This window comes from Carassius gibelio, chromosome B3 (assembly GCF_023724105.1).
Source record: "Carassius gibelio isolate Cgi1373 ecotype wild population from Czech Republic chromosome B3, carGib1.2-hapl.c, whole genome shotgun sequence".
In the NCBI taxonomy this organism is placed as follows: Eukaryota; Metazoa; Chordata; class Actinopteri; order Cypriniformes; family Cyprinidae; genus Carassius; species Carassius gibelio.
Window position 1 is genome coordinate 21,038,197 of NC_068398.1, and position 25,390 is coordinate 21,063,586.

A 25,390-nucleotide genomic window follows, 5' to 3' on the forward strand; every position below is an offset into this window, starting at 1 on the left:
AGTAACAGCTTGTTCAGATTTTTGTGATATGGCACAGCAGCAGTTGTGTCTGCTGGTCAAAGTGTTAGAGACTATGTTAAATCAGTGTTGTAATATGCATACGTGTGTGTGTGTGTGTATATATATATATATATATATATATATATATATATATATATATATATATATATATATATATATTCTTCAGGCTTGGTAGAGCAAGAGAAAAGGAGGTGGTAGAATGGGGGAATGAGAGAAAGGGCAGGTGATTTTGTTAGAGGGTGCCCAATAGAAGAGCAGAGGGCAGGGCCGGTCAGAGGAGAGACATGGGCGTCCAGAGAATAAATAAAGGCCTGGAGGGTAAACTGGCCAGTGGTGCTGCTTTCAGCTGGGGGTGCTTGACTCGCAATTCACCTGTGTGCATTTTCAGCTATTTGCTAATACCAAGTCTGTCTGTCTGTCTGTCTGCCAGTATGCTGGTTCGGGCGATCCTGCAGACCTCACTGGCCCTGTGGATGGTACAGAGCACCATACAAGGAGGTAAGTTAGACCTGTCTTCTGAAGGACTTGTTGAAGAGATTTAAGGGGGAGAATAGAAATGCTTGTTACAATATTGGGACACCCATGGGGCAAAATAATTGTAACTGTAACTAAATGATTTTAATCTAAAATGCAAATTATGATAAAAAAAAAAAGGATAAAGAATCTCTGTAGTGTCACTAAGGTTGTGAGGTTAATTCCAGATACAAGGCTGACCCATGTGTTCAAGCCCTCCTTTGTGCACTTATGTTTGGCTGCTGAGAAAATTACATTTTTATTTAAACTGACACTTTAAAGCAGAGCAATATGCAGGTGGAGAGACCAATCATGCAGTTTCTCTATCTTAATGCCGCTTTGAATTTCTAATAATGTGGACAGATTCCAGCAGTTTATTGATCAAATTTAAATGTATGCATGAAAATCAAATAAAAATCAGATAGCTAATAATGAATTAACCTGTAATTAAAATGAATGAATTAAAAGTAGAAGCAAAGTTAAACATTTATTACAAAATATGTAAGATTTTATTTTTTTACCTCCATGTCATGGCATAAGAGAATCTCACAGGGAACTTGAAGTAAATATTTTAGGTCGGATGACAAAACGTTTGGGAAATCCAGTTGAAATATAATTTGGGTAAATAAATAGAATGCATTAGTTCTCAATTCTTGTTCCTTTGAGAATTGAGATTTCAATAAAATAGAACTTCAGAATAACATATTTACATCTGCTTAGACGTTTACACCTTTTTATTTATAGGCTACATGTCAATACACAAGGTTATATTAGAAAACAGAAAAATTATATGTTTGTAAATGTTTTAAACCATATGTTTGCATATACTTCCAATGCACTATTAGATTAATCAGAAATATAATTTTTAGGTTTAGAACTGTTAATCCTTTTCCCCATTTAATATTGCAACACTGTAAACGCAACACTGAGGTGAAGTAATCAAGAGTGGTGCTTTTCTTTATCTAGTGCCACACTGGCCACTAGCCACACTGTCTTCTTCAGTCATCTTGAGGCATTATCGCATCATTAAACGTTCAGCCAACAGCCACGAATGTTTGTACGTCAGAATAAAAGGTGTCTAGGAAATGACATAATATAATGCACATAACGATTGCATGTTAAATGTCTGAGGAGTGTGATAAATGGAGAAACAGCTCAGAAAGTGAGACATGGCTCGATGTGTCTGAGTTTGCCTGGATATACACTGACCGCAACTTAAACAGTCGTATTTCATGTCTGAAGATCAAAACCTGGTGCCTGAAGGTGACAGCGGTGGTCAAAATTTGTCGTCCTTCTGTCAGTCCTGAGTTTATCCGTCCGATACACAGACCATTTTGTCCTTACACTTTCTGGGCATCAGTGGAGGCCTGTCCCAAATACGCACACACAGTGGTTAGTTCAATGAAATTCACACATTAATCTCTTACTACGTCAACAGACACAGTATCCCAACAATGGAAGTTTTATAGGTTGGTTTCTAAGAATTCAAACTGGAGCTAATCTCACTAACTGAGAAGTTCCTAAATCTATTTGAGCACCCTCTGCTGGAGGGTTTTTTACGACCTTCAAGAGCCCTGCTCTTAAAAACTTAGGCGTTAGTATAGTAATGTTATCAGTTAATATTATGCTGACCATAATAAGTACTTGCATAGAAGGTTTGTCAGAAAACATTGTGTTTCCATGGTAAATCTCCAAAATTATGGTATTTTTATTTTTGAATGTGGTATTCAAAATATGTTATTCTTTCTTTTAGGCTAAAAGCTTTTACACAGTTTTTTATTTCCTTGTTTTATAGGAGTTAGGCCACAGACTGGAGCTCTGGGAAGACTGGCGAGTCGAGGTATTTTGCGCTTTTTCAATTCTGTATATATATATATATATATATATATATATATATATATATAGTGTTTCTGTGAGATATTACAGAGGGTTAGAGGACAACATAAACATTACCTCACATGATGAGTTTCTTTATCAATCCGGCCTTCTGTCTTTTCTCTGTAGGTCCTGGTGTCGGTGTAAAGTCTGGAGGTAAGTCTGTCTGCCTGAACCTGACGGATGCTGCTGAATCCAATGAACACTTTGCTTATGAGAGTGCAAAGGTTATCTTATCCTTCTGTGATTTCTGTACTGTCAGGTCCAGTGGCTGGTATCCTCGGGGCCCGTGGATATGGGGCAGGCAAGCCAGGAAAAACAGGTGATTTAGATGAAAATATGTACAAACATTAAATAAAGATTTACAATTGACCTTTGATTTAACACATGCCAAAATACACAGAACTGACTTTGAAAAAGAGACCATGTATTTGTGATCACAATTCTCGCTATTAACAAATCATTAACTATGACATTTGCCTCAGTAAAGTCTAGTTAATTTCAGGCATTGGGGATACAGAATAAGGTCATGCAGAAAGTGCTTTTTAAGTACTAATAAACAGCCAATGTGTTTATAATAGGCATGCTAATAAGCAACTAGTTAACAGTGAGAATTGTTCCCAATGCTTAAGTGTTACTGTATTTGTTTATTTATTCACAAAATGTGAGTGTTAATCTTTTGGATTCTGTTATACCAATCATTAATTTTTTTTTTTTCTTTTTTCTCACAAACAGCTGGCCGTTATCTTGGAGGTAAATTTATTCAGCTTTTTATTTTGTGTACAGTGCCGTTCAAAAGTTTGCAATCTGTACGATGTTTGTGAAGGAGGTCTCAAATGCTAATAAATACTTTATTTGAGTGATCAAAAAAAAAACAGTTATTATTGTGAAATATTATAACAATTCAAAATAACTTTTCTCTCCTGCAGAATAGTTTAAAATGTCATTTATTCCTGTGATGCAAAGCTGTATCTTCAGCATCATTATTCCAGTCTGCAGTGTCACATGATCCTTCAGAAATCATTCTAATATGATGATTTCATGATCAAGTATTGAAAACACTTTTGCTGTTCAAGATTTTTATGGAATCAGTGATACCTTTTTTTGATTAATAGAAATAAAAAAAAATGGTAAGGAATATAAATCTTTTGTTACATTATAAGTATCTTTTTAGTCACTTTTGTTAATTGTACTGTGTATTTGTTGAATAAAAGTATATTTGGTAGCACTTTAGAATAGGTAACACTTGTTAACTATTAACTATGACATTTCTCTCAATTAATTCTTAATTTGCTGCTTATTAATAGATAGTGAGGTAGTTGTTAGGTTTAGGTATTGGGTAAGATTAGGAATGTAGAATAAGCCCTTAATATGTTCTTAATTAGCCCTAATACATGGCTAATAATCTAGTAATACACATGCTAATAAGCAAATAATAGGTGTTACCTATTCTAAACTGTGACCGTATAGTTAAAAAAAAAGGTATACTGGCCCCAAACTATTGCAGAATGCACTCAAACAGTGTGTAAATGTGTGCAATAGTCTGTGTTATTACAGTATGTGCATGTGGACTCAGTGTGTGTGTAGTATGTGTCATGAGCATGGTGTCTTTTAGGGATGGCATACAGACCCACTGCGATCAGAGGAGGTCTGAAACAAGGATATGGAACACTCGGAGGTTATGGAGGAGGTACGTCCTTCCTAAAACTATAATGGGCAGATATCAGTTTCTACATCTGATGGATTTATAATGCTTGCATTCATCAACACGATCCTGCTATTTTGGTCTTAGCTGCAAACCTCGGGACTGGCCTTGGGACTGGCCTGGGGACTGGCCTGGGGTCTGCTGGGCTGGGACTCGGCACAGGGTATGGCCTAGGCAATGGGCTGGGAGCAGCTTTAGGTTATCCAGCAGGGAACCTCGGAGGAAGAGGTGAGAGCTGCTCATTTGCTTTCGGTTCAGAAGGACTCTTGCAACACTTACTCACTGTTTGATTTGGACATTTTCTAGGTTACACCAGTAACGGCTATGGAGCACAGCTAGGTGAGTGACCCCAATCAATTAACATTAAATGACACATTCCAGTTTACTGCCATCTCTTTCCGACCTGAAGGTTGTGTAACAGATTGGATCCGATCTAACCAATCAGAATGTGACCTTGTGCTGTGATTAAAATCTTTCACACGTAGTGATATGTGCTGTCCGTTTGCCATGATTAGGTGTCATGTTTCTGATGAAGATGTGTGTGGGAGTGGGAGTGTATGTTTCTACCATGAGAGGCTTCCACTAAACAGGCATTTACTTCTTCTTTCTGTAACCTTAACATCTCTCTTGTTTTTTTGCCAGGCTATGGGGCAGGAGGATACCCCGCCGCTGGACGTGGTATGTAACCTCTCCTTGTCAAAGCATTAGGAAAATGTGTGTGTTTAACTAAACTCAGGGGTCTGAACAGGTTTTGTTGTTTAATCTGGTCGCTACAGCAGCCTCAACTGACTAATTTTATCCACTTTATTCCAGGAAACAGTTGGACCCCTTTTCCTCCATAATATTTTCTTTATTTCAGATTTCTGCAGTATTGGGTGTTTTACTGGTAAAGTGAAAATTTGATAGGCGCTGCAGGAGGGCATGCACCTTGCCTACAGTTAATTGTTTGCAGAATCATTTCTAGACTTTTATCCTTGTTTTATTATGTACGTGCATACATAAACGTTCAAAAGCCACTTCAGTGTGACAGTGACACTAGTCACACGGTTTATTATTGTTGATGAGCCAGTGAGTTTTCAGAGAATATGCAGATGTCTTGTGCTATCAGTTTCATGTTGGTGGATGTGGATGGTTGTCTGTTTGGACATCATATAGGTGCTTTCATGTTGGAAATACTGGATGATTTATGCAAGTGTCATATCTTTGTTTGTTTAATTGCAGTAATCATTTGCAGTAATCTAATGTGCATTATTGTTTGAGTAACAGCTTGTTCAGATTTTTGTGATATGGAACAGCAGCAGTTGTGTCTGCTGGTCAAAGTGTTAGAGCCTATCTTAAATCGGTGTTGTAATATGAATGCTCTTACAAAACATGTCATAAAACGAAAGGCTTGTCTAGATTTGGTGTATCAAAGCTGTGAAACTGACATTAATAATTTTGTGGTCTTCAGGATATGGTGTACCAGCTGGCACACCCACAGGGCAAGGCTCAAAACCATCAAAACTGGGTAAAGCCTCCAATCTCTGACTCTTTCTTGCATTTCCTTTAGGGATAGGCTAATTCCCATTCACACGTCATCAAAATTCATAGATATTCATTCATGTTTTTTTCCTTTTGTAACTGTAGAAATGGGACATACAAAAAAAAACACAACAAATAAAAAATATTTTTAATAAATAAATATCTAGACATTCTTAAATCAACATATATTTACCTGAGAAACAAATTACCATAGAATCAGTAAAGTTTTCTGAATAAATAAATAAATAAAAATATATGTAAAAATGTGATGACAATGCTTTAAAAAATAAAAAATATATATTTCTGCAAATAGGGTAAGACAATTTTTTTTGCTTTAAATTAAGTTTCTTTTTCTTATTGGCAGTTTTTATTGTTGTTTAAAGCATAAAGTCACTTAATATTGATACATTTGTTAAAAACAGTGCTTTGCTTCTCAAGTAAATGTATATAATGATTTAGGAATGTTTTATGTGTATTTAAAAAGTCAAAAATATTAAGGAATATTTTTTTTTTACTTAAAAAATTTGTATGTATGTGTATAGGTGTATTAATCTATGCATTAGTATTATATATAATATAATATATATATATATATATATATATATATATATATATATATATATATATATATATATATATATATAATATTATATTATAAAATTTGACATCGATTTGTTCTGTCAGCCCCTTTTGCTTGTTAAGCGTAATATAGGCTATTTGAGCTTGTTGGATTTTTGTTGATGTTTGAGTCAGTTTGGGCTTCTTTGCTGAAGGTTTAGAAAGGTTTAGGAAGTTTTAGAGCACAAAATCAGTTTCAGGTCTGAGGTTCAATTCAGTTGTCCAGCCAGCAGGGGGCAATTATTTTTTTCTCGTGCAAAAAGATTAGAGGAAAAGTTGAGGAACATGTAGATGTTTGAATCAGTCTAAATCATATTTTTCATTCATGCATTAGTTGCTCATAAACAAAAGCAGTATAGGTCCTTAAGTCCTGACTGTTCCACCCACTGAATAAAACTGTGTTCAGATTAGGATCATCTAGTACTTTTTGAAAGGGTACTGTCCCAGTTACAGCTTTGTAGCTTTTTCCCCAGATAATGTAGGAAGCAGGATTGTGCAGTTCCATTGAGTAGCCACTTTTCTTGGTCATGTGTTGGTTTTGCACCTGCTTCAGATGTTGTGTGCCTGCTTCTGTGAGCATCTATTGTGCAATTCTGTCATTTTGCTGTGACACAATAGAGGTAGCTTGTTGTGCATTAGATATTTGCTGTGAACCTTATCTCTCACACCATGAGTCACTATCCTGTGCACCTTTGCATATGTTTGAGAAGTTAGAATGCATGCTGACTCAGTACTCCACCAGGGTCAAGTTCAAGTTAACACCCTAATAAGTCAAGTTAACACCCTAATAAGTGTCATTCACAAATATCTTTCTCACCCTTGAAGTCTTTGGCTCTAGCTGATGTGTCTGTATTCACAGGTGTTGGGCCTAGAGCTGGCCAGCCCGTGTCACAGAGAGAGAGGGGCGATGGTAAACCTCAGCACCTCCACGTCTGGCTTTCATGCTTTTTAAAGCTTTATTAATCTGGATTTTTAGTTACAATATTTGAACCATTTACACTGCATGATGAGTGGCATATTGTTTCGATTTATCTCACTATACAATACATGCCTATCCTGAAATGTGTTGATTTTTTTGTCTAATGCTCTTGTAACAGTAGCAGCTGCTATGTTGATGGTGTCTTGGTGAATGTTAACTGGTGTTATGGTGTTTAGGTTACAGTCGCGGAGGGGTCCCTAATGGACATGGTGATATAGCCAATGGTAAAACTCATCCCAGATGTATGTGGGACTTCATATTTGAAAGATTCATTGTTGAATAATATGATTGACATAGCTGTAGTATATAGTCGAGTGTTTATCCGCTTGTTAAGCCGTGACATGAGAAAAACTGTTTCTGTGTCCAAGTCTCTGCTCGTTTCAGTTGAGAATCTCGACAGCTGTTTATCAACACTGTTTTTCCATTAGACACATTTAAGATAAACTTTTAAAAACTCATACACTACAGTACCTTGGACACTAATATTTAAGGATTTATAAACAGTGGCCATCTGAGATATAAGTTAGGATCATTTTATATATTTTTCGGTAGTATTACAGCACACCATGAGTGTATATTATCACTATTTGTTGTTTGCGTTTGGCATCTGCTTGAGTGTTTGGACATTGGAAACAGTGACGTGAGATGTCAGACTTATCAAGCAGATAGTTAGTATACAGCTGTGTACAGTGTCCTCTTATGGCATAGGCAAGTCAAAATTGTGGGTTTTAAGTAATGGGACTAATATAGTAACTGTAGCTGCGCTCAATAGGTTTCCCCTCAGGACCAGGAGTGACCAATGGAATGAGAGCTCAAATTAAGGGTAAACACACTCCAACAGCTGAATTAAAGCTAATCAGAACACATCAGACTGTAAAAAAAAATAAAAAATAAAAAAAATAATTCTCTTTCACACTCTTTCACAACTGTTTGATATTTTAATATATTTTATGATGTCATTTATTCTTGTGAAGGATTGTTACTCCAGTCTTCAGTGTCACATCATCAACATTTATTATTATTATCAATGTGGAAAACAGTTCATATATTTGTGTTGAAACCATCACATGTGATTTTAGCTTATAATACCTTTATCATCCCCGGACTTTTGTAATGTAGTATAGATGTCTATTAATCAAAACTGCTGTAGATAACTACTGTTATGATCTGTAGGCTATGGTCCAGCAGCAGATATGAATAATGGACGAGGAATTATTAACAATGGTAAAGTTTTTATCGCCTTTGTAGCAAAACAAATGATCTGTTCCTATCTGCGAGTAATCAGTGAAAAGTTTCTGTGATGAATATGTTTATATTCGTTGGAAGTAAAGGGAGAGTGAGTGGAAGGAAATGCATGCAAAAAGATTGTTTTTAAAGAATAAGCATATAGCTGATGTTGGATTCTCTGTGTTGAGATAAACCACTGTTGTAATACAATACAGGACCAGTTTTGCCTAACGGACAGGGCACTGAACCATCCAATATGGGTAAACGTCTTCCTATTAAAATATCACCGGTTTATGGCTGAATGCATGTCACGAGGTGCTGTTTTCTCCAGTCTAAAATCAACTCAGTATTCCAGCCGTCATCCAATGAATTGTATATATGGCATTCGACATGTTAGTGTGTTAATGATTGTAGACTGGAAAATGCACCCCTCATCATGAACTCATTGCAGCTGCAGGTCTATGAATAAGTGCTTTTCTGTACCACAGCTGTTCAGAAAGGTTTCTGTGTGTTTGTGTGTGCGTGCTGGACTAATGCCTCATCTATTTCTTGGGGCTGTTCTCTTTTCTTTTTATATGCTTCACCTGAGCCTTTATCTTTGTGCTGATGTGTGCCCTATGCATGCTAATATCTCTCCCACAGGCCACACATATGGACCAGACACACACACTGTGAATTCGCCTTGCATGATTACTCTGACCAACAGGCCCCTGTACGATCACATTATTCTGTGATGGCCATGATCTTTGTTACTAGTGGCCAAATTTTCATAGTTGATATTTTGTTGGCAGGATACGGCCTTGCTGCTGGTTATCTTGGAGCTGGTTTAACTGACGGTTATGGAGCAGGTATCTAGAAATTGTGAACTTTTGTTTCTCTCTAACAAGCACTATAATAATCATATCTTGCTAAAGCTACCAGTTTTTTTGTTGTTTTTTGCTGATACACGTCTAGGGGCAGGTGGATACCCACAGGGAGTTCGAGCAGGAAAGCAGATTGGTAAATAATATCTCTTTTGTTCATTATATAGAGGAGACGGGGCTAGTTGTCACAAGGGCTGCATATCAGCAACTGTGAAGTTTTGAGTTTAAAGTCTAATTACATAAAGGTGTGTTTTCTACAGCAGTTTGTACACTTTTTTGTGCAAAAGATTTATAAAAAAAAAAATTTAAAACTTTCGCAAACACTGAAATATGTTTAGAGACCCCAGACTTTTAAATGAACACCTGATTATTTACAAATAATCATACATTTTCATTTTTGTGATTTATTATTTTTTTTATTCTGTCCACTTTTCTATGGCTGTTGATATAGATCTGTCCTGAAAAATAGTTACTGGAGTGAAAACTATGACTACTTTAGGCCTTTTCTCCTCTATATAGATGTTTAAATATTGTCCTTTGTTTCTTCTAATGATTTTTCTATTCTTGTCTCTGTTAGTACCCTAGTAAAACCTTTCATAATATCATAACGTTGTTGTTATGCATTGCATGATGCATTAAGCATGAGTGTGGTCAGATCAGCAGCAGCCTGCTGCTTCAGCACAAAGCCAAGAGCGAAGTGCTCCTCTAAGACCTCTTCATCTGAGTTCTTGCACAAACATTGGCGTGCCAGTCTGTGCAAGAAACACCCAAAATTTCACACTCTATGTTATGCTCTTTTTTTTTTTCCGAATCACCTTGGTTACACAATTGTTGACTTTGACTGTGAAACACAATGGTGTTTCCTGTGTTACTTTTACACCCTGTGCAGTGTTGAGTTTAATAATGTTTTCTCAGCAGGCTACAGCAACGGATACGGCAGTGAGGTTTATGGCACAGCAGACGGTTATGGAGCAGGTGAGTCTGGACTGGATAGGTATGATGGAGCATGTCCCAATGTCACACTAACATATAAGCATAATTATAATTGAGAGACAATTATAATTATGTTACAGGACCAGCCTACCCATCAGTGTTAGGTGATAATGTTGGTCTGAACAGTATAGCTGGTAAGGTTATGGGTGTAATCAACAGCATTGCATTCACACTAAAGAGATTCAAAACACCTGCAATAATGTCAGCACTTCATCCAGTGTGTAATACACTCTGTCCTGTGATTATACACAAGATTATTTTAATCAAGATTGTAGAAAATAGCCTCCTCCAGCCTAATCTGGTTGAAGTGTCTGAACTGCAATAGCTTGACCACTGAGCAATCAGCTGTTGCCAGTGCAATTACTTTTATACTAATACTAAGCTAATCTGAGCAAGACCGTAATATGCTCCTAGGATGCCACTAATGGAGATGGTAAACCGAGTGTTTTGCATACATTAACTAGAAGCAGCATCATCTGCATGAAATCACAGAGGTCAATGTCTGCTCGCGCAGGTCTTGGCGCTGGAGGCCTTGGAGGTCCAGGACTGGTAGTGAACCCTGGCCTTGGTGCTGATGCCAAGTCTAGAAAATATGGTAAGAAAAGTCATCTGAAGATGACAGTTAAATAGAAACACACTGAATACACAACCGTTCAAACAGGATTTGGGTTGTTTTGATCAATTTTATGCATTAATTTCTTAAAAAAAAAAATCTTACTGACAGATTACAGCATTTCCTACTTCACCTGCCATTGACAAATGTGGCAAAACTCGGTGGTTGCTTGTTCCTGTAAACCTCTGGTTTAATTTGTCTAAAGGGGCTGGCGGAGTTCTTGGAGCTGGATCCTTGCCTTACGGTGGCCAGCCTGTGGTCTCAGCTGGACTTGACCCTCAAAGCAAAGCTGGTAGTTATGGTGGAGCTACATACAGAGGAATACCAACGCTTGGGGCAGACACTTCTTTGGGTACGTGCATTGCACATTTTTGTTATTCAAATGCAACATGCAAATCTCAGTTTACCGGCTATCCTGATGCTTTGCTTGAGGATTTGACTTGAACACAAATGTCCCCTGTTCAGAAAACGAATGATGATTATAAACAAGAGAGTAAAGAGTATTAATAAACCAAACATGCTAACAGAGATCCGATAACTGTTACAAGAAAGACAGTAAAGATGGTGTGTCTCCTATCAGGTGGTACAGGTGGAGCAATGGAGCCATTAGCAGGTAATATTGTGAAGTTTTTGGGCAATATATTTCAAGTCCTTTTATTGATTACAAAATGTTACTGCTGCAGGCGGAGCTGTAGGCCAGATTCCTTACAACGCACCAGTCATTGCAGCTGGGCTTGAAGGTAAGTTGATAACAAAAAGAGAAAAACCGAACATCATAGACTGTCTGATTGTGACACAGGTGTAAATGTGTTTACCTGCAGCTGATGCTGGTTATCCTTTTGGTGCTGAGCAAGTCAGCCTGGGTGCTGATGCTACAAAGACAGCCGCCAAATATGGTGAGAATATAAGCAGTTTTCTTTTTTTCATATACATCTAATACATATCTATTAAATACACTTCCATAAAAAATACTTTTATTCAACAAGGATACATTAAATGGATCAAAAGTGATTGTAAGGACATTTATAATGTTATAAAAGATTTCGGTAACACTTTCTATGAAGCCCCTTTTTATGTGTTCCTGTAGCTCAAGTGGCAGTGCATTGTGTTATCAAGCGCAATGTTGGGGGTTCGATTCCCCGGGAACACATGATAGGTAAAAACTGATAGCCTGAATGCACTGTAAGTCGCTTTGGATAAAAGCGTCTGCTAAATGCATAAATGTAAATTTTATTTAAATTTAAAACATCATAAGGGTATTTTTAAGGCATTATAATGAATGCATAATGCATTATAAAAAAAACCTTCTAATATGTTATACCAACTCATGAATAATCAAAACAACAACTATAATACGTCATAATACTTACGTATTTGTGGTTATAAGTTTAAGAGTATAATTATTTATAACACTCAATGAACATCATATTAAATCTAATTCATTTACATTGTAATGGACTGTGTCATATCCTGACATTGTTTATTTCAGATCTGTTTCTTACTAACACTTGTGCGTGGTTTCCTGTTGGGCTGATGTTAATGAACTGAAAAAATACTATGTTTTATATGGTTACATTTTATCCTGATTGTCCTCTTAATCAATCGACTATAAGTAACTTTGCAACTACATGCCAAATAACTCTCACTAGAGTATTATGTATTAGTATTAGTATGCTCAAGAATATGCTCAATAAGTTAATGTACTTGCAAAGTCACAGACAGTCAGTTTATCTGTATCTAAATAAAGTGTTAGCATATATTTACAGTAGCAGGCATACTAATACTCTAATGACTGCTAGGTGATATGTAGATGCAGAGTTACGTATCAACTCTTGTCTTAAGGGTACCATCAAAATAATCAAACTGATATTACAATACAAATAGTTCAAAGCAAATGTGTCATATTACACATTCATCTGATCTGATATCTGATCTTATGGCTGTTTGAGAGAACATTTTATTATTATTATTATTATTATTATTATTATTATTATTATTATTATTACTTATAAGTGGTCTCTGACCACTTTAAGTAAAGTAGCATCGGAAAAATGGCAAGATATGAGACTTATTATACATTATAACTATGAGAAGAATAATCCTTTGTAAAAGTGGATGCAACTTGTTCATTGTGTTATAAATCATCATACTCTTAAAAGCTTTCACCACAAATAAGTAAATATTATAATATATTAAAACTGTTCTTATTAATATTCATGAGATGATACAACATATTATAAGGTTTTTATAATGCATTATACATTCATTATAATGCCTTAAGAATACCCTCTTAATGTATTATGAATACGGGCTTCATAGAAAGTGATACCAAGATTTCTATTCTATTTCTCTTTCAAATAAATAATGGTCCTTTAAACTTCCCGTTTATCAAAGTGTCCTGAAAGAAAAAGGAATCACAGTTTCCACAGTAATATTAATAAGCAAAACTGTTTTCAACATAGTAATAAGAAAGCAAGTTGAGCATCAAATCTTCATATTAGAATGATTTCTGAAGAATCACGTGTCACTGAAGACTGTAACTGAAAATTTGGCTTTGCCATCACAGGAATAAATAGCGTTTTAAAACAGCTGTTTTAAACTGCAATATTATTTCACAATATTGTAGTTTTGTTGCTGTATTTTTCAGTCTGGGTGAGCTTAAGAGACTCAAAACCATGACCCCAAACTTTTGAACAGTAGTGTATGCATTTAAATCATTAAATCATTTTTAATATTGACTGATAACTGATGCATGCCAAATGACCACCAGTCTGCGTTCTCATCTTCACCATTTCTCCACTAACATGACTAAATACATACATGCTGTTGACTAATAACCATTGTGGTGACTGATCACAGGCACTGGATATGCAGCTGCACTGAGTACTGGGGGTCAAGGGCCCTATGCTGGTGAGTAAATCAATCATATGAGCTGTCTAACCTAATGACATCGGTTAAGGTCTAATGTGTGGTTAGTTTCACTATATTATTATTATTATTATTATTATTTTTTAACAGGACAGAAGGATGGAAGCAAGCTTAGTGGCATTTATGGGAATGGCTACAAAGGTAGATGATATATTAGAAGATCTGTATTCTTAATGTATTGTGTATTGTGTCTTTTACCTTTCTCATCCATCACTTCTCATCTTCCTTTTCCGTCTAGGCTGATTTCCAAGGCCATGCTGTTAAACTCGTCAGTGTTTTCTTAGCCCTTTTATGCCTAGTGTTCCTCACCGTTGTGCAGTTTTGTGACATGTTTTGTCTGCCATATTGTTTTGGTGTTGGTGTTGGTGCCCTTTTGCGCCGGGCATGTGTGTTTTGTGTGTACGTGTGGTTTTGATGTTCATTGTTATGTTGCTTGATGTGTCCCCAGTCTGTTCGTTTGTCTTGTCCAGTGGAGTGTTTTATGTCCCTTGTGTGTCTCTGTATCTAACTAAAACATGCTAAGCACTTCATTGACTGTTATTTTAATTCTTATGAAACACTAAATATTCCACCTCCTAATCTGACTCCTGAGTGTTTGCTTGACAAATATGATCAATGAGGATTTCAACAGACTGCCCAGTCCTGCTTAAGGGCACAGTGGTAGCTATTATGCACCAGAACGAGCTACAAAAGTGGTTTTGAATTCTGTGTTGAGGTCATGTTATGTTATGAGATTACACAATGTTTTAAAGTGAACACTAAGAAAATGACATAACAGTCAAAATCTTTTGAGCTCTCACATGGGGTAAACATACTGCTCTGTTCTCATCCATCTACAGGAAAACCACACGACAAGCATCCTGTGTCAGACTCATGAGGTGACATTTAAGAGGAAACAAGTCAAAGCCATTGTTAAAGGGATAGTTAACCCAAAGATAAAGATTCTGTCATCATTTACTCATTTACCTCGTGTCATTTCAAACCTGAAAAAGACCTCAAAATGTCTCAAAGTGGTGTCTAGTGTTGTTTTGGACCCCGTTTATTATGCCATTTTTTAACTATCCAGTCGGTCAGAAAAAGAAAAGGGATTACAACTCCAACCAGACAATTTATAGTCTTTCATGACATGAAACATTACATTTTTAGTTATAGATTACTTTTGCACACAATAAAAAACTGTCATAGTGACATTATGCTACTTGCAATAAACACAAATCATTTTCAGCAATACAAAGTGTAGACTGAAAGAGCATAACACAGTACAATGCATATGTGATGTGTTTTTGAAACATTGCCAGTGCAAGCATAGAAATCCTCCAATAAAAACAGCAGATAATAAATATATCTGTATGTATTGCGCATTGTCTCTGAAGTTGAGAAATATGAAAATAAGAATTATATTAAATATGACTTTTTAATAGTGATTAATACAAGCAAGGTTCAGGTTATATTATATATCAGATCCGAAGCCAAAACTGCCTACAGAATAGTTTTAGCACTGTAATTTGTCTTTTGAAATACATAAAGTCTGTCCAGAAGTACTCCCTTGCTCATCAGTATTTCTGCCGGCACAGGTCGTGCATTTCGGGATGTGTATACCTTCTCCAGTTGAAAGTTCATGGGGGAACCGACATACTTTGCACAGTGGGGGCCAGACAAACTTGGAGCGCATGTCACTTCTGTTTTGTAGAACAGCAGACCGTGATTTAAAGTACAGAAGTTTTCATTCAGACCTGCTTTTATGGGTACTTCACAGTTTCCCAGCCAATCGTCGTCCCATTTACTATCTTCATCCCACACCTCCAGTTTTATCTTTTCATTATCTGCCAGGACAACATCACCCAAATCAAAGGTCCTCCCCCAGTAGGGTGAGTTGTTATTCGTGATCATATCAGTGCGTCCAATCGGAATGTTGTTTTTGTCGAACAATTTAACATACCCATCGGTCGCTGTGGTCGTGTCACCCCACAGGCCTTGGGCCCTCACGACTGTGACCTTTACCCGAGAAAGCCCACGCTTGGATGGGCAGCAGTCTGGTGTGATCCCGGGATTGTTGCGACAAGTGCAGGCACACGGGTTGCTTGGGTTGGCTTTGACGCCGTCTTTGCAAGAGTCAGTGCAGTTCCTCCAGAGGGACTTTTCCAGGACGTAGTCATGGATGGCTTGGCGCAAGTGTTTGCGCACTGGATCTTTGTTGGAGATCAGCTCATGCAGGGACTCCAGAGAGTATGTAATCACATCTGGGTTTTGTGGCAGGGAGTCGAGCCATTCTTTGTAAGCTGATGGGTCTTTTCCTCCAGAGAAAAGCAGCTCAGGGTCTGAAGTGTGACCTCCGGTCACCTCGGTCAGCCTTTGAATTAAAAACCAGTTGATTAGGGATACATTGATATTAAAAGCCTTTTTGAAGTGAACATGAAATTATTTTTATAAAGTCAATTTCATTCTCAGTGTTTTTGTTGTGTTTTCCAGTACAAATATCGAAATATTATAACATGAAGATACATTTACTTTTAGTTAGATCAGTTTATTTATTCATAAAGCATCATTTAAACAACAGAGCACTGACCAAAGTGCTGTCTAAGAATGAAAATAATTCCTTAAAAAGAAAACAACAACATTGTGACGAGTGGGCGGGGCTGAGGGCTGTGGGAACGAGGAGCGAGGCCAGTTGAGTGATTGGAGATGAGCGACACCTGCTCGACCCACCGGTCTCGAGTCCCACGGAGGAGATGGAAGGATATAAAACCGGAGCGACGACAGTGAAGGACGAGAGAGGACCAGGCCTGGGCTTTTAGTTGTGTTTGGGTTTTATTTGTATGCATCAGTCATCCGTGAGGGGCTGATGTTCTGTTTTGTGTTTATTTTGAATTATTAAAGTTTCAGTTTGATTGTCCGCCGGTTCCCGCCTCCTTCTTCCCGATGATTATGGAGTTTATATTATTACAGTGGTGCCGAAACCCGGGAGAGGGAGGGACGCGCTGCTGAAGATCCCTTGCCGCTGTGGTGAATCCGCGGTGCCATCGAGCAGGCGAGGAGTGTGCCGCCATGGACGCTCGAGGCGGTGGGCTGGAGTGAGTTGCCGGGGATGGGCGAGCTCGCTGCCGGCTGCCCGTGATGTGGAGGGGCGGCTGCTGAGGGCCGTCCAGTGCCACCGCCAGGCACCGCGGAGGAGATCACCGAGCTGGTGGAGGGCCAAGCAGCAGTGCGTCTCGGAATTTTTTTTTTCTACTCTCTCCCCTCTCTCGTCTCTGTCGCTCCTCCTTCCATCTCCTTTTCTCTCGCCTCGTCTGTCCTACCCCCAGGTTCCCGCAGGTTCCCTTGGGTGGTCCCCCCCGGAAGGAGGGAGTGGGGGGGGGGGGTAGAGCGCAGTCTCGGGAGTACCCCCGGCCTGCGAGGGGCGATGGGGGTATGTGACGAGTGGGGCGGGGCCGAGGGAGTGATTGGAGATGAGCGACACCTGCTCGACCCACCGGTCTGGAGTCCCACGGAGGAGATGGAAGGATATAGAACTGGAGCGACGACAGTGAAAGATGTGAGAGGACCAGGCCTGGGCTTTTAGTTGTGTTTGGGTTTTATTTGTACGCATCAGTCATCCGTGAGGGGCTGATGTTCTGTTTTGTGTTTATTTTGAATTATTAAAGTTTCAGTTTCATTGTCTGCCGGTTCCCGCCTCCTTCTTCCCGATGATTATGGAGTTTATATTATTACAAACATCAAAACAGATAAAACACCAAAACAGTACAAACATTTTAATTGAATAATGTTTTTTTTTTTTTTTACATGACTGCCAATGGGGTACGGAGAAATGTTTTCCTTTTCTTACCCCATTGATATTTGTTCTTGTTTTAAGAAAACATTTTTAATTTTTAATTTGCTTCTGGAGTAAATGTCTGCTGACAATATGGCTGATAGCAGATAAATGACTGAGATAAAAAAAAAAAAAAAATCTATACTGTATGTCTAAATAAATAATATACAAAATATTAAAAATAAATAGACAAATTAAAATTATTCATGCTAAATGAATTTAGGCATCACAATATTATCATTTACAGTATTTGAGAAGGGATATCAAATCGTAGATCTGCTAAAGATTACAGTTAATTATTTAGAGCTATTTATTAATTTACTTTAAGTGAGCATTAGATGATGGCAGAGCTCATCTAAATGTAAAAAATAGGGGATGTCCAGAACAGAAAATATATGACTACTGGAAATTACAATACACGTCATGATTTAAACCCACCTGTCATTAAAACGGCTGGAGAAGCTGCTTTTGCTCTCTGTTTTGTCCTTGTCTTCATTACAGTGCTTACTTTCTGCTTTCATATCTACTTTGCCACGGATGCTGGCACTTGCCTCCACGTCCAAACATGTCTTCACTTCATCTGCACTTAAGCCCTGCAGAGCGGTCTCACACTGTCTGATGCTGGTCACAGAGTGGACGCTTCCTCCAAGAGACACCTGGCAAAACACGAAACTCCCGATTAATGGTTTGACTCGCAGTGTATTGTGTCGTTGAAGCATTTTGGGCCTTTGTAATCCACACATGTGGAGTAAATTGTAAACTAGAATTACCTTAGTGATGTAATGGGTTCCATAGGTGTTGATGAACTTGTAAAAACGATTTTTGAAATCAAGATTGTATGTCTTGGGAAGCTCCTTCACAGAGCGCTTGAACTCGGGATGGAGGACAGGCTTGTTGGAGACCCTGTAGCTGTAGGTAGACATGGAAATGTTAGAAGAGATAGGAGAAGGTTATGACTCTTTTGTTTCTTTTATTATGAAGTATTCAAGAAAGGCATGAGGCAATGGGAGCTGGTATTTCACACCTGTAAAATGAACAAGAGATACTTTGACTGGCAAAACTGTACTTGTCTCTTTTGGTCTTCTCCATTGAGTACTCTGCAAGCTTCGAGTTAGTTCCTGCCAAAATTAATGAGCCTGAATTTTCCTTAACATTTATACCCAAACTAGTCGCCCAGTTGTTCTCAATGGAGGACATGCTGGAGCTGACCAGTTCCTCACTGGACTGGTACAGGGAACTTGATACTTGAATGCTGCACTTTTTGCTGGATCTCCAGTCTACCACAGATGTGGGAAGCTTTTGATTTGCTCCTTCCATGTAGGGGTTCCTGCAAAGAGTGCACGATTTATCCTTTCGCCTCCAGACCTCGGTGTTGATGACAAAGGCTCCCTTGCGCTGCATCTTGGTCACATCGTATCCTTCCCCGGCCAGGTTGGACCCGGGGGCGAAGGTTGCTTCTGCACATTCATTCGGTTTACCTTTAGTGCATGACTGCACGATGGGCAGAAAGAGGTAAAAAACAAGTCCGGCCCACATTCCTGTAAAAATGGATTGAGATGTGTTTGGATGCTCTTCTTTCCTATGAAAAAAAAAAAACAGAAACGTTATGTATGTGCGAGTGTTTATATTTTATTTATCTATTTTTTTATTTTTATGCAAACTTGGAAATGATAGTCAATTGAATTGCACAGTCAGTGGTGCGTAAAAATGACAGAAAGTGACTTAATTACAAAAATTACAGTCTCAAACCTTCAACCCTCAAAATTCTAAACTGTTCCAAAGTGAAAAATAAAAAAATAAAATAAAAATGCATACCTTAAATAATGCTTTTAAAGTCTGATCTCTAAAATGTCACTTATTCTGAAATATTATAACAGGATGGATGACTTGTTCTGCAAGTTTGTAATTACAGTCTGTTGCGCATGAACATGATGGAAAAAGGTTATTATATTTTATTGTAATTAGGATTATGACAATTTAGTGGATCTTGCTACAGGGATCATGAGGAATAATTAAAAAAAAATAATTTCAGTTACTTTTTAATTAAATTATTATTACTATTATGTGAAAGCTCGAAAGCCTTCATAATGATAAAAATTAAATAATAATAATAATATTGACATAATGGTTTATTTTGGTTATTACCAAATACAATTATAACTGACTTCTGAAAAAAAACAGACAAACATTTAAAACCAATTTAACCCTCTGGAGTCGATTAACGCTGATATGCCTTGTGAGTCATTTTCTCCAGATAACCCCGTAAATTACACTTTCAGTTTTAATCGTACAGATAAGAGCAATACATCAATCGTATCTGTAAAGGGTCTACATTTTTTGGATACAGACATAATAACAACAAACCTTTGTGGACTTATAAAATAAAGATAACAAACAAGGTGTGCTGTCTGCGCTGATCTTCATTTACAAACACGTCATTAAAATGAACTGTAACTCCGTGAATACTCCTAATCTGACACATTAGTGACGGTAAAAAAGTTTTTTTATTTATAAACCTCTAAAAACCTTATTGACTGATGTTTTAGTGCACTTCCTGCAAATATAGAATCAAATATGTGCCGTTTCACGTGGTTAGTGCAAACTGTCAGCTGACCAAAGCAGTTTAATTCCTGTTTGCACCTTGAGAAGATGATGACTGTATCAAGGCTCCGAAACAATAGGCTAGTAAATTATGTTATCATAAAGATATGACACAGATTTTTGGTGCACATTATCTTTAAGGTGTCAAGTATTCATATATGAATTCACATATATTCAGTTTTGTTGAGCGTGGTCATAGCTTGAGTAAACGATCTTGACGGTCGCAATAGTGGGATGACAGTGAACTTAGGTTGGCTATTGTAAGTGAAAACTGCACTAAAATGTTGCAATGATAAAATATTGCACTGAATTAAAGTTCAAATGCTACAAATAAGTTACTATGTTGATGTTGTAATACTGGTAGCACAAAATAAAATAAATATTGATGATGTGTTACAAACAAAGTAACAATTTTGAAAAACCGTTTCAATATTCCTATATTTTATGCATTATAGTAACCCCAGAATGTGATCAAACTGTTTAAAATAGCTGGACTGAGATAGGTAATGATTTTTATGAAATATTTTAATTCAGTACACGCATTATCCCACCGGTAACAATTGTGACCGACCATAAAACACACATTTTTTCACACATATTTAAAAAGAAAATGTTGCCCTAATTTTAAATTCTAGTCTCCAAAATGTAACTAATTCTGAAATATAAACAGGACTGCCGTAACAGGATGTGTGCCTTGTGTGGAGAACATGATAGAAAAAGCTTTTTTGCAATTGTAGTTGCTTATTTCTTTTGAATTACATCACAGGCAAACTTAAGCAGCACGAAACATATCACTATTTTCATTGAAAGGTGATGTAAAACTCTCATCTTACCTTGAACTACTCTGTATTTTCCAGCAGGCATTGATGACTGAAGTGTGAGAGGGGGCTATATGTAGGAAACAAACGCTAGCTTGTGGGTGGGCTTTACCGTTATTTGCTACCAATAAAAGATACACTCATCCATCCGTTGTGGGCTGAGTGAGGGTACGCATTTCAGTTCAGAGGAATTGAATGTGGTCTCAAATAGCCACTTCAGCGCTGAGTATGTTCTAAGTTGAAATGTGGTCTAGATGACGAGTCAAGGGAACATGTGAGCCTTCATTTACACGTTGACCTGTGCATTGTTAAAACATGCAGATGTAGAGCCAGACCGTAGGACTACACGTGTCAAATCAAAACTTAATGTTTGACTAAATGTGCCTCAGTGCTGCTGTTAGTCACATAGTTCCTCTCGTGGTGTTAAACCTCCTACACACTTTTGACAGTTCGCCATCCTTACAACTAAAAATGACAAGAATGACTTAGAAAAATCACTTCAACTTGTTTCATGATTGTTTTATTAACCACAAAAATTTGCATGCAAGAAAGTGCGAAGCATAACGCATACTGAGGAAATATAGCAAACACACGCAGGTCGTATCAAAGATCTGAATAGCAATAAGAAAATAAAAATAAAAAGCTCATTAAGCACCAGTAATAAGATGTTAAAAGAATAGTTATCTGTCACGTTAATGCTTAGATGCAAAACACAAATACTTATTTTATTGTGCTTTGGTAATAAGCTTTCACAAAGTCTGGGTTTTGCTTTTAGGATCACTGGTTTGACTAAACCGCAAGCGGCGCTCATCCAAAAGCACTCCCATTTTCAGCAGCTCATCTTTGGGGATGGGATGGGCGTGTCGTGACACGTACACCTTCTCTAGATGGGAGGCCATCGGAGAGCTCGCGTACTCTGTGCATGAGGAGCCAGCTAAACTAGGAGCACAGGTTACAGAAGTTTTGTAGTACAGCAAACCATGGTTAAGTCGACAGAAGTTGCTTTTGACTCCGGCTTTTAGTTGTATGTTGCACGCCCCCAGGAGGTCATCGTCCCACTTGTTGTCCCTATCCCACACTTCTAGTCTCAGCCCCCCAAACTGAGAGAGAACGAAACTGTCAAGACCAAACTTCCAGTTCCAGGTTGGTGAGTTTTGGTTCCAAATCACTGGTGTTTCCCCTAGAAAGACCTTCTGATTTCTCAGGACCTTGACATACCCATCGGTCTGTGAGAAGTAATCTCCCCATAGACCCGTCGCCTTCATCACGGTTACACTAATCTGAGCCAGTCCACGCTGTGCAGGGCAGCAGTTTGCTTTTACTCCAGCGATGTTATGACAGCTGCACTTACAGGGCTCTTTGGGGTTAGTTGGGATACCGGCCTTGCAAGGAGTAGAGCAGTTCTTCATAAGGGCCCTCTGCAGTATGTAGTCACGAATGGCTCGGCGTAACTGCTTATATTTTGGATTCTTGACTGGCAGCAACATATGGAGGGGCTTCAGTTTAAAGGAAATCACGTCTGGTTTTTCTGGCACTGTGGCGAGCCACTGATTGAAAGCACCAGGATCATTTTTGTCTGAGAAGAGAAGCGCTGTGTCTTGAGCGTGGCCACCCGTGATTTCAGTTAACCTTGTGGAGAAAAGAAAAGAAAAGAAAGCTTGAACCCTTCCCCCAGTAATAATGATGATGATGATGATGATAACATGCACTTGTTGTATTTTTGTCTATTATCATTATATTATATTATATTATATTATATTATATTATATTATATTATATTATATTATATTATATTATATTATATTATATTAATGTACTACCTTTCAAGGAAAATATTAAATTGTGAATCCCATTTTATTTTCAGTGATTAAATTTCAAATTTCAAAAAAAATATTCTTCTTCTTATTATAAGTATAATGTTAATTACATGACATAATACAAAATACAAAAATAAACCATAAATAAAAATGTATGTATTATATTATAGATATTCTAAATTAAAATATACATTTAAAAATATCAAATAAAAAATGATAAAAATTGTATATATATAAATTGTAATATACATATATATAAACACACACACACACACACACACACTAATATTTATATCAGATTATATTGTTTAGCCATTTTTAACTAATAATTTAGCTGATAATCCAGTTAAATCACATTCTGCCAAGGCAAGAAAACAAACCTGTCAGAAAAATTGTTAGCAAAACTGTGTTTGCTCAGTTTTTTGTCTTTGCTCTGTTTACAGTGACGGGCAGCTGTGTCAGCACTGATCCTCCCCACACTTGCAGATACCTCGACGTCCAGACATGTTTTGACCTCATCAATACTGAGGTCCTGTAGAGTAGCAATGCAGTTCCTGACACTGGTCACAGACTGAACTGCTCCACCGAGTTTCACCTGACAGATTACAAGCAACAGTGACACATTTGCAATAGACTGAGAGAAATAGCACGCATTGATATTTCTATATTTTGGCTTACCTGGACAATGTAATGTGTGCCAAACTTTTCGACAAGTGACAAGTAGCTTTCTTTTGTTTGGTTGTCATACGTCTCTGGAAGACTTGTGAATTCATTGCTTAGCTCGTGATGAAGAGAAGCGCGGCTGCTAATGCTATATCTGAAGACAACAGTTAATAGTGATGCACATTAAAACCCTTATACAATCATATGCATCACAGCAATTAACTCATATTTTAAGTCTCACCTGTAGTATTCGCAGGATGTAGACTGCTTGATGAAGCTGAACGTGTCCTTTTTGGTCTTTGCCATTGAATACTCGGCGAGTTTGGAGTTCGTTCCAGCCATCATCAGCGATATCTTACTAACAATGTTGCCTATTCCCAGGCCGACTTTCCAGTTGTTCTCTATGGAGGAGGTGCTGGAACTGACCAGGGACTCGCTGGACTCATAAACGGAGCTGGATAATGACCTTTTGCATTTTTGGGTGGCCCTCCAGTAAATCACAGACACTGGGAGCTTCTGCTTTTTTTTCTGCATGAATGGGTTTTTGCACAGGTTACACGTGTTGTTCGTGAGCTCCCATTTACTCATGTCGATGACAAAAGTCCCCAAGTGCTGCATCTTAGTTATGTCGAAACCCTCTCCAGCCAAGTCAGATCCTGGCACGAAATCCGCATCTTGGCACTCTGCTTCTTTACCCAGAAAACATGACGGGCTGGCTGGAAGAGGAAAGTACAGAAGAATCCCAGACCACAGGATAACTAGAGGAATCATTGCGAGTTTGGGTGTTATCCTGCCATGATATACATAAATCAGAAATAAGGTTGAAAAAAAAAATCATCTGATTATTAGAGCACAATATTAATACTGTTAACTTTGCAAATGTCAACATATATAGTTCTTTGTATATTGTATATTGGTTCTAATCAAAATCTTTGTGCAGGATTTGATCGGTGTATCCTAAACCCTTCCTTATGTATAAAATAAGTTTTAATATTTTTATAATTAACCATTCTATATAGGGATGCTAGATTTTTAGCAGTTTACCTTTTATACTGTTCCCATGCAAAATCACTAGAATCATTTTAACGCTGTTAGTGCTTCAGCATCATCCTTTTTTCTTTTCTTTTTTTTTTTTTACTGAAGTTTAAAATAGTTTAAAAATAACTTGAATGCATTTATATTGGTATTATTATCAGTTAATAAACTCACAATTAAGAGTGTGAGTTTAGGCACTTTTTCACTTACCTGCAAGGTCTTTTTAATCGTTATTTGAGAGCGCCCAACACAGACTGAGATCTACTTGTTCTGTGCTCATATTTATGTACTTCATGTGTCCCAACTGCAATGGACAGGTACAAGAACATTCACACTTAGATGGTCACTGACTCATCATGTGTGAAAAAAAACGAGTAAAATGGATAGAATGTATGAAAAGGTGTTGCTTGACATCATGGGATGTGGTTTAAATTCAGCAAAACCGACCTAAAAAAAAGAAGATTAATTATATTATTTTAAATAAAATAAAAAACATCCATCCATAAAAAAAGTCTCTCACATGGCTCCGGGGGGTGAACAAAGCCCCCTGTAGTGAATTGATGCATTAATATATATATATATATATATATATATATATATATATATATATATATATATATATATATATATATATATATATACATATATATATATATATATATATATATATATATATATATATATATATATATATATATATATACATATATATATATATATATATATATATATATATATATACATATATAAAATAATCCAGATTAAAAATGTAATAATCACTTTAAAGGGATA

General features: G+C 37.3%; 4 protein-coding genes across 4 annotated transcripts; 2 read left to right on the forward strand and 2 right to left on the reverse strand.

Moving 5' to 3' along the window:
• Nucleotides 1-352: 352 nt before the first annotated feature.
• LOC127953671 (uncharacterized) lies at nt 353-9,303 on the forward strand. The gene is made up of 15 exons (XM_052552937.1): nt 353-519; nt 2,330-2,374; nt 2,539-2,565; nt 2,672-2,731; nt 3,145-3,162; nt 4,025-4,099; nt 4,202-4,342; nt 4,421-4,453; nt 4,757-4,792; nt 5,565-5,621; nt 7,113-7,163; nt 7,409-7,456; nt 8,005-8,055; nt 8,406-8,456; nt 8,675-9,303. The coding sequence occupies exons 1-15, from the start codon at nt 453-455 to the stop codon at nt 8,758-8,760; spliced, it is 846 nt and encodes a 281-aa protein (XP_052408897.1). The 5' UTR covers nt 353-452; the 3' UTR covers nt 8,761-9,303.
• On the forward strand, nt 9,299-14,823 carry LOC127952283 (elastin). Its single transcript, XM_052550670.1, has 11 exons — nt 9,299-9,307; nt 9,374-9,458; nt 10,241-10,297; nt 10,830-10,910; nt 11,134-11,280; nt 11,509-11,541; nt 11,612-11,668; nt 11,750-11,824; nt 13,788-13,838; nt 13,947-13,997; nt 14,696-14,823. Exons 1-11 carry the CDS (start codon nt 9,299-9,301, stop codon nt 14,731-14,733), a joined length of 684 nt encoding a protein of 227 aa, XP_052406630.1. The 3' UTR covers nt 14,734-14,823.
• A 49-nt stretch (nt 14,824-14,872) lies between these two features.
• Nucleotides 14,873-21,252, reverse strand: prf1.1 (perforin 1.1). The gene is made up of 5 exons (XM_052552886.1): nt 21,099-21,252; nt 18,689-19,243; nt 18,435-18,573; nt 18,103-18,320; nt 14,873-16,206 (listed from the first exon to the last, which is right to left on the reverse strand). The coding sequence occupies exons 2-5, from the start codon at nt 19,198-19,200 to the stop codon at nt 15,336-15,338; spliced, it is 1,740 nt and encodes a 579-aa protein (XP_052408846.1). The 5' UTR covers nt 19,201-19,243; nt 21,099-21,252; the 3' UTR covers nt 14,873-15,335.
• A 335-nt stretch (nt 21,253-21,587) lies between these two features.
• Nucleotides 21,588-25,023, reverse strand: prf1.9 (perforin 1.9). The gene is made up of 5 exons (XM_052552885.1): nt 24,809-25,023; nt 23,805-24,353; nt 23,579-23,717; nt 23,281-23,495; nt 21,588-22,712 (listed from the first exon to the last, which is right to left on the reverse strand). Exons 2-5 carry the CDS (start codon nt 24,332-24,334, stop codon nt 21,833-21,835), a joined length of 1,764 nt encoding a protein of 587 aa, XP_052408845.1. The 5' UTR covers nt 24,335-24,353; nt 24,809-25,023; the 3' UTR covers nt 21,588-21,832.
• Between the last annotated feature and the right edge of the window lie 367 nt (nt 25,024-25,390).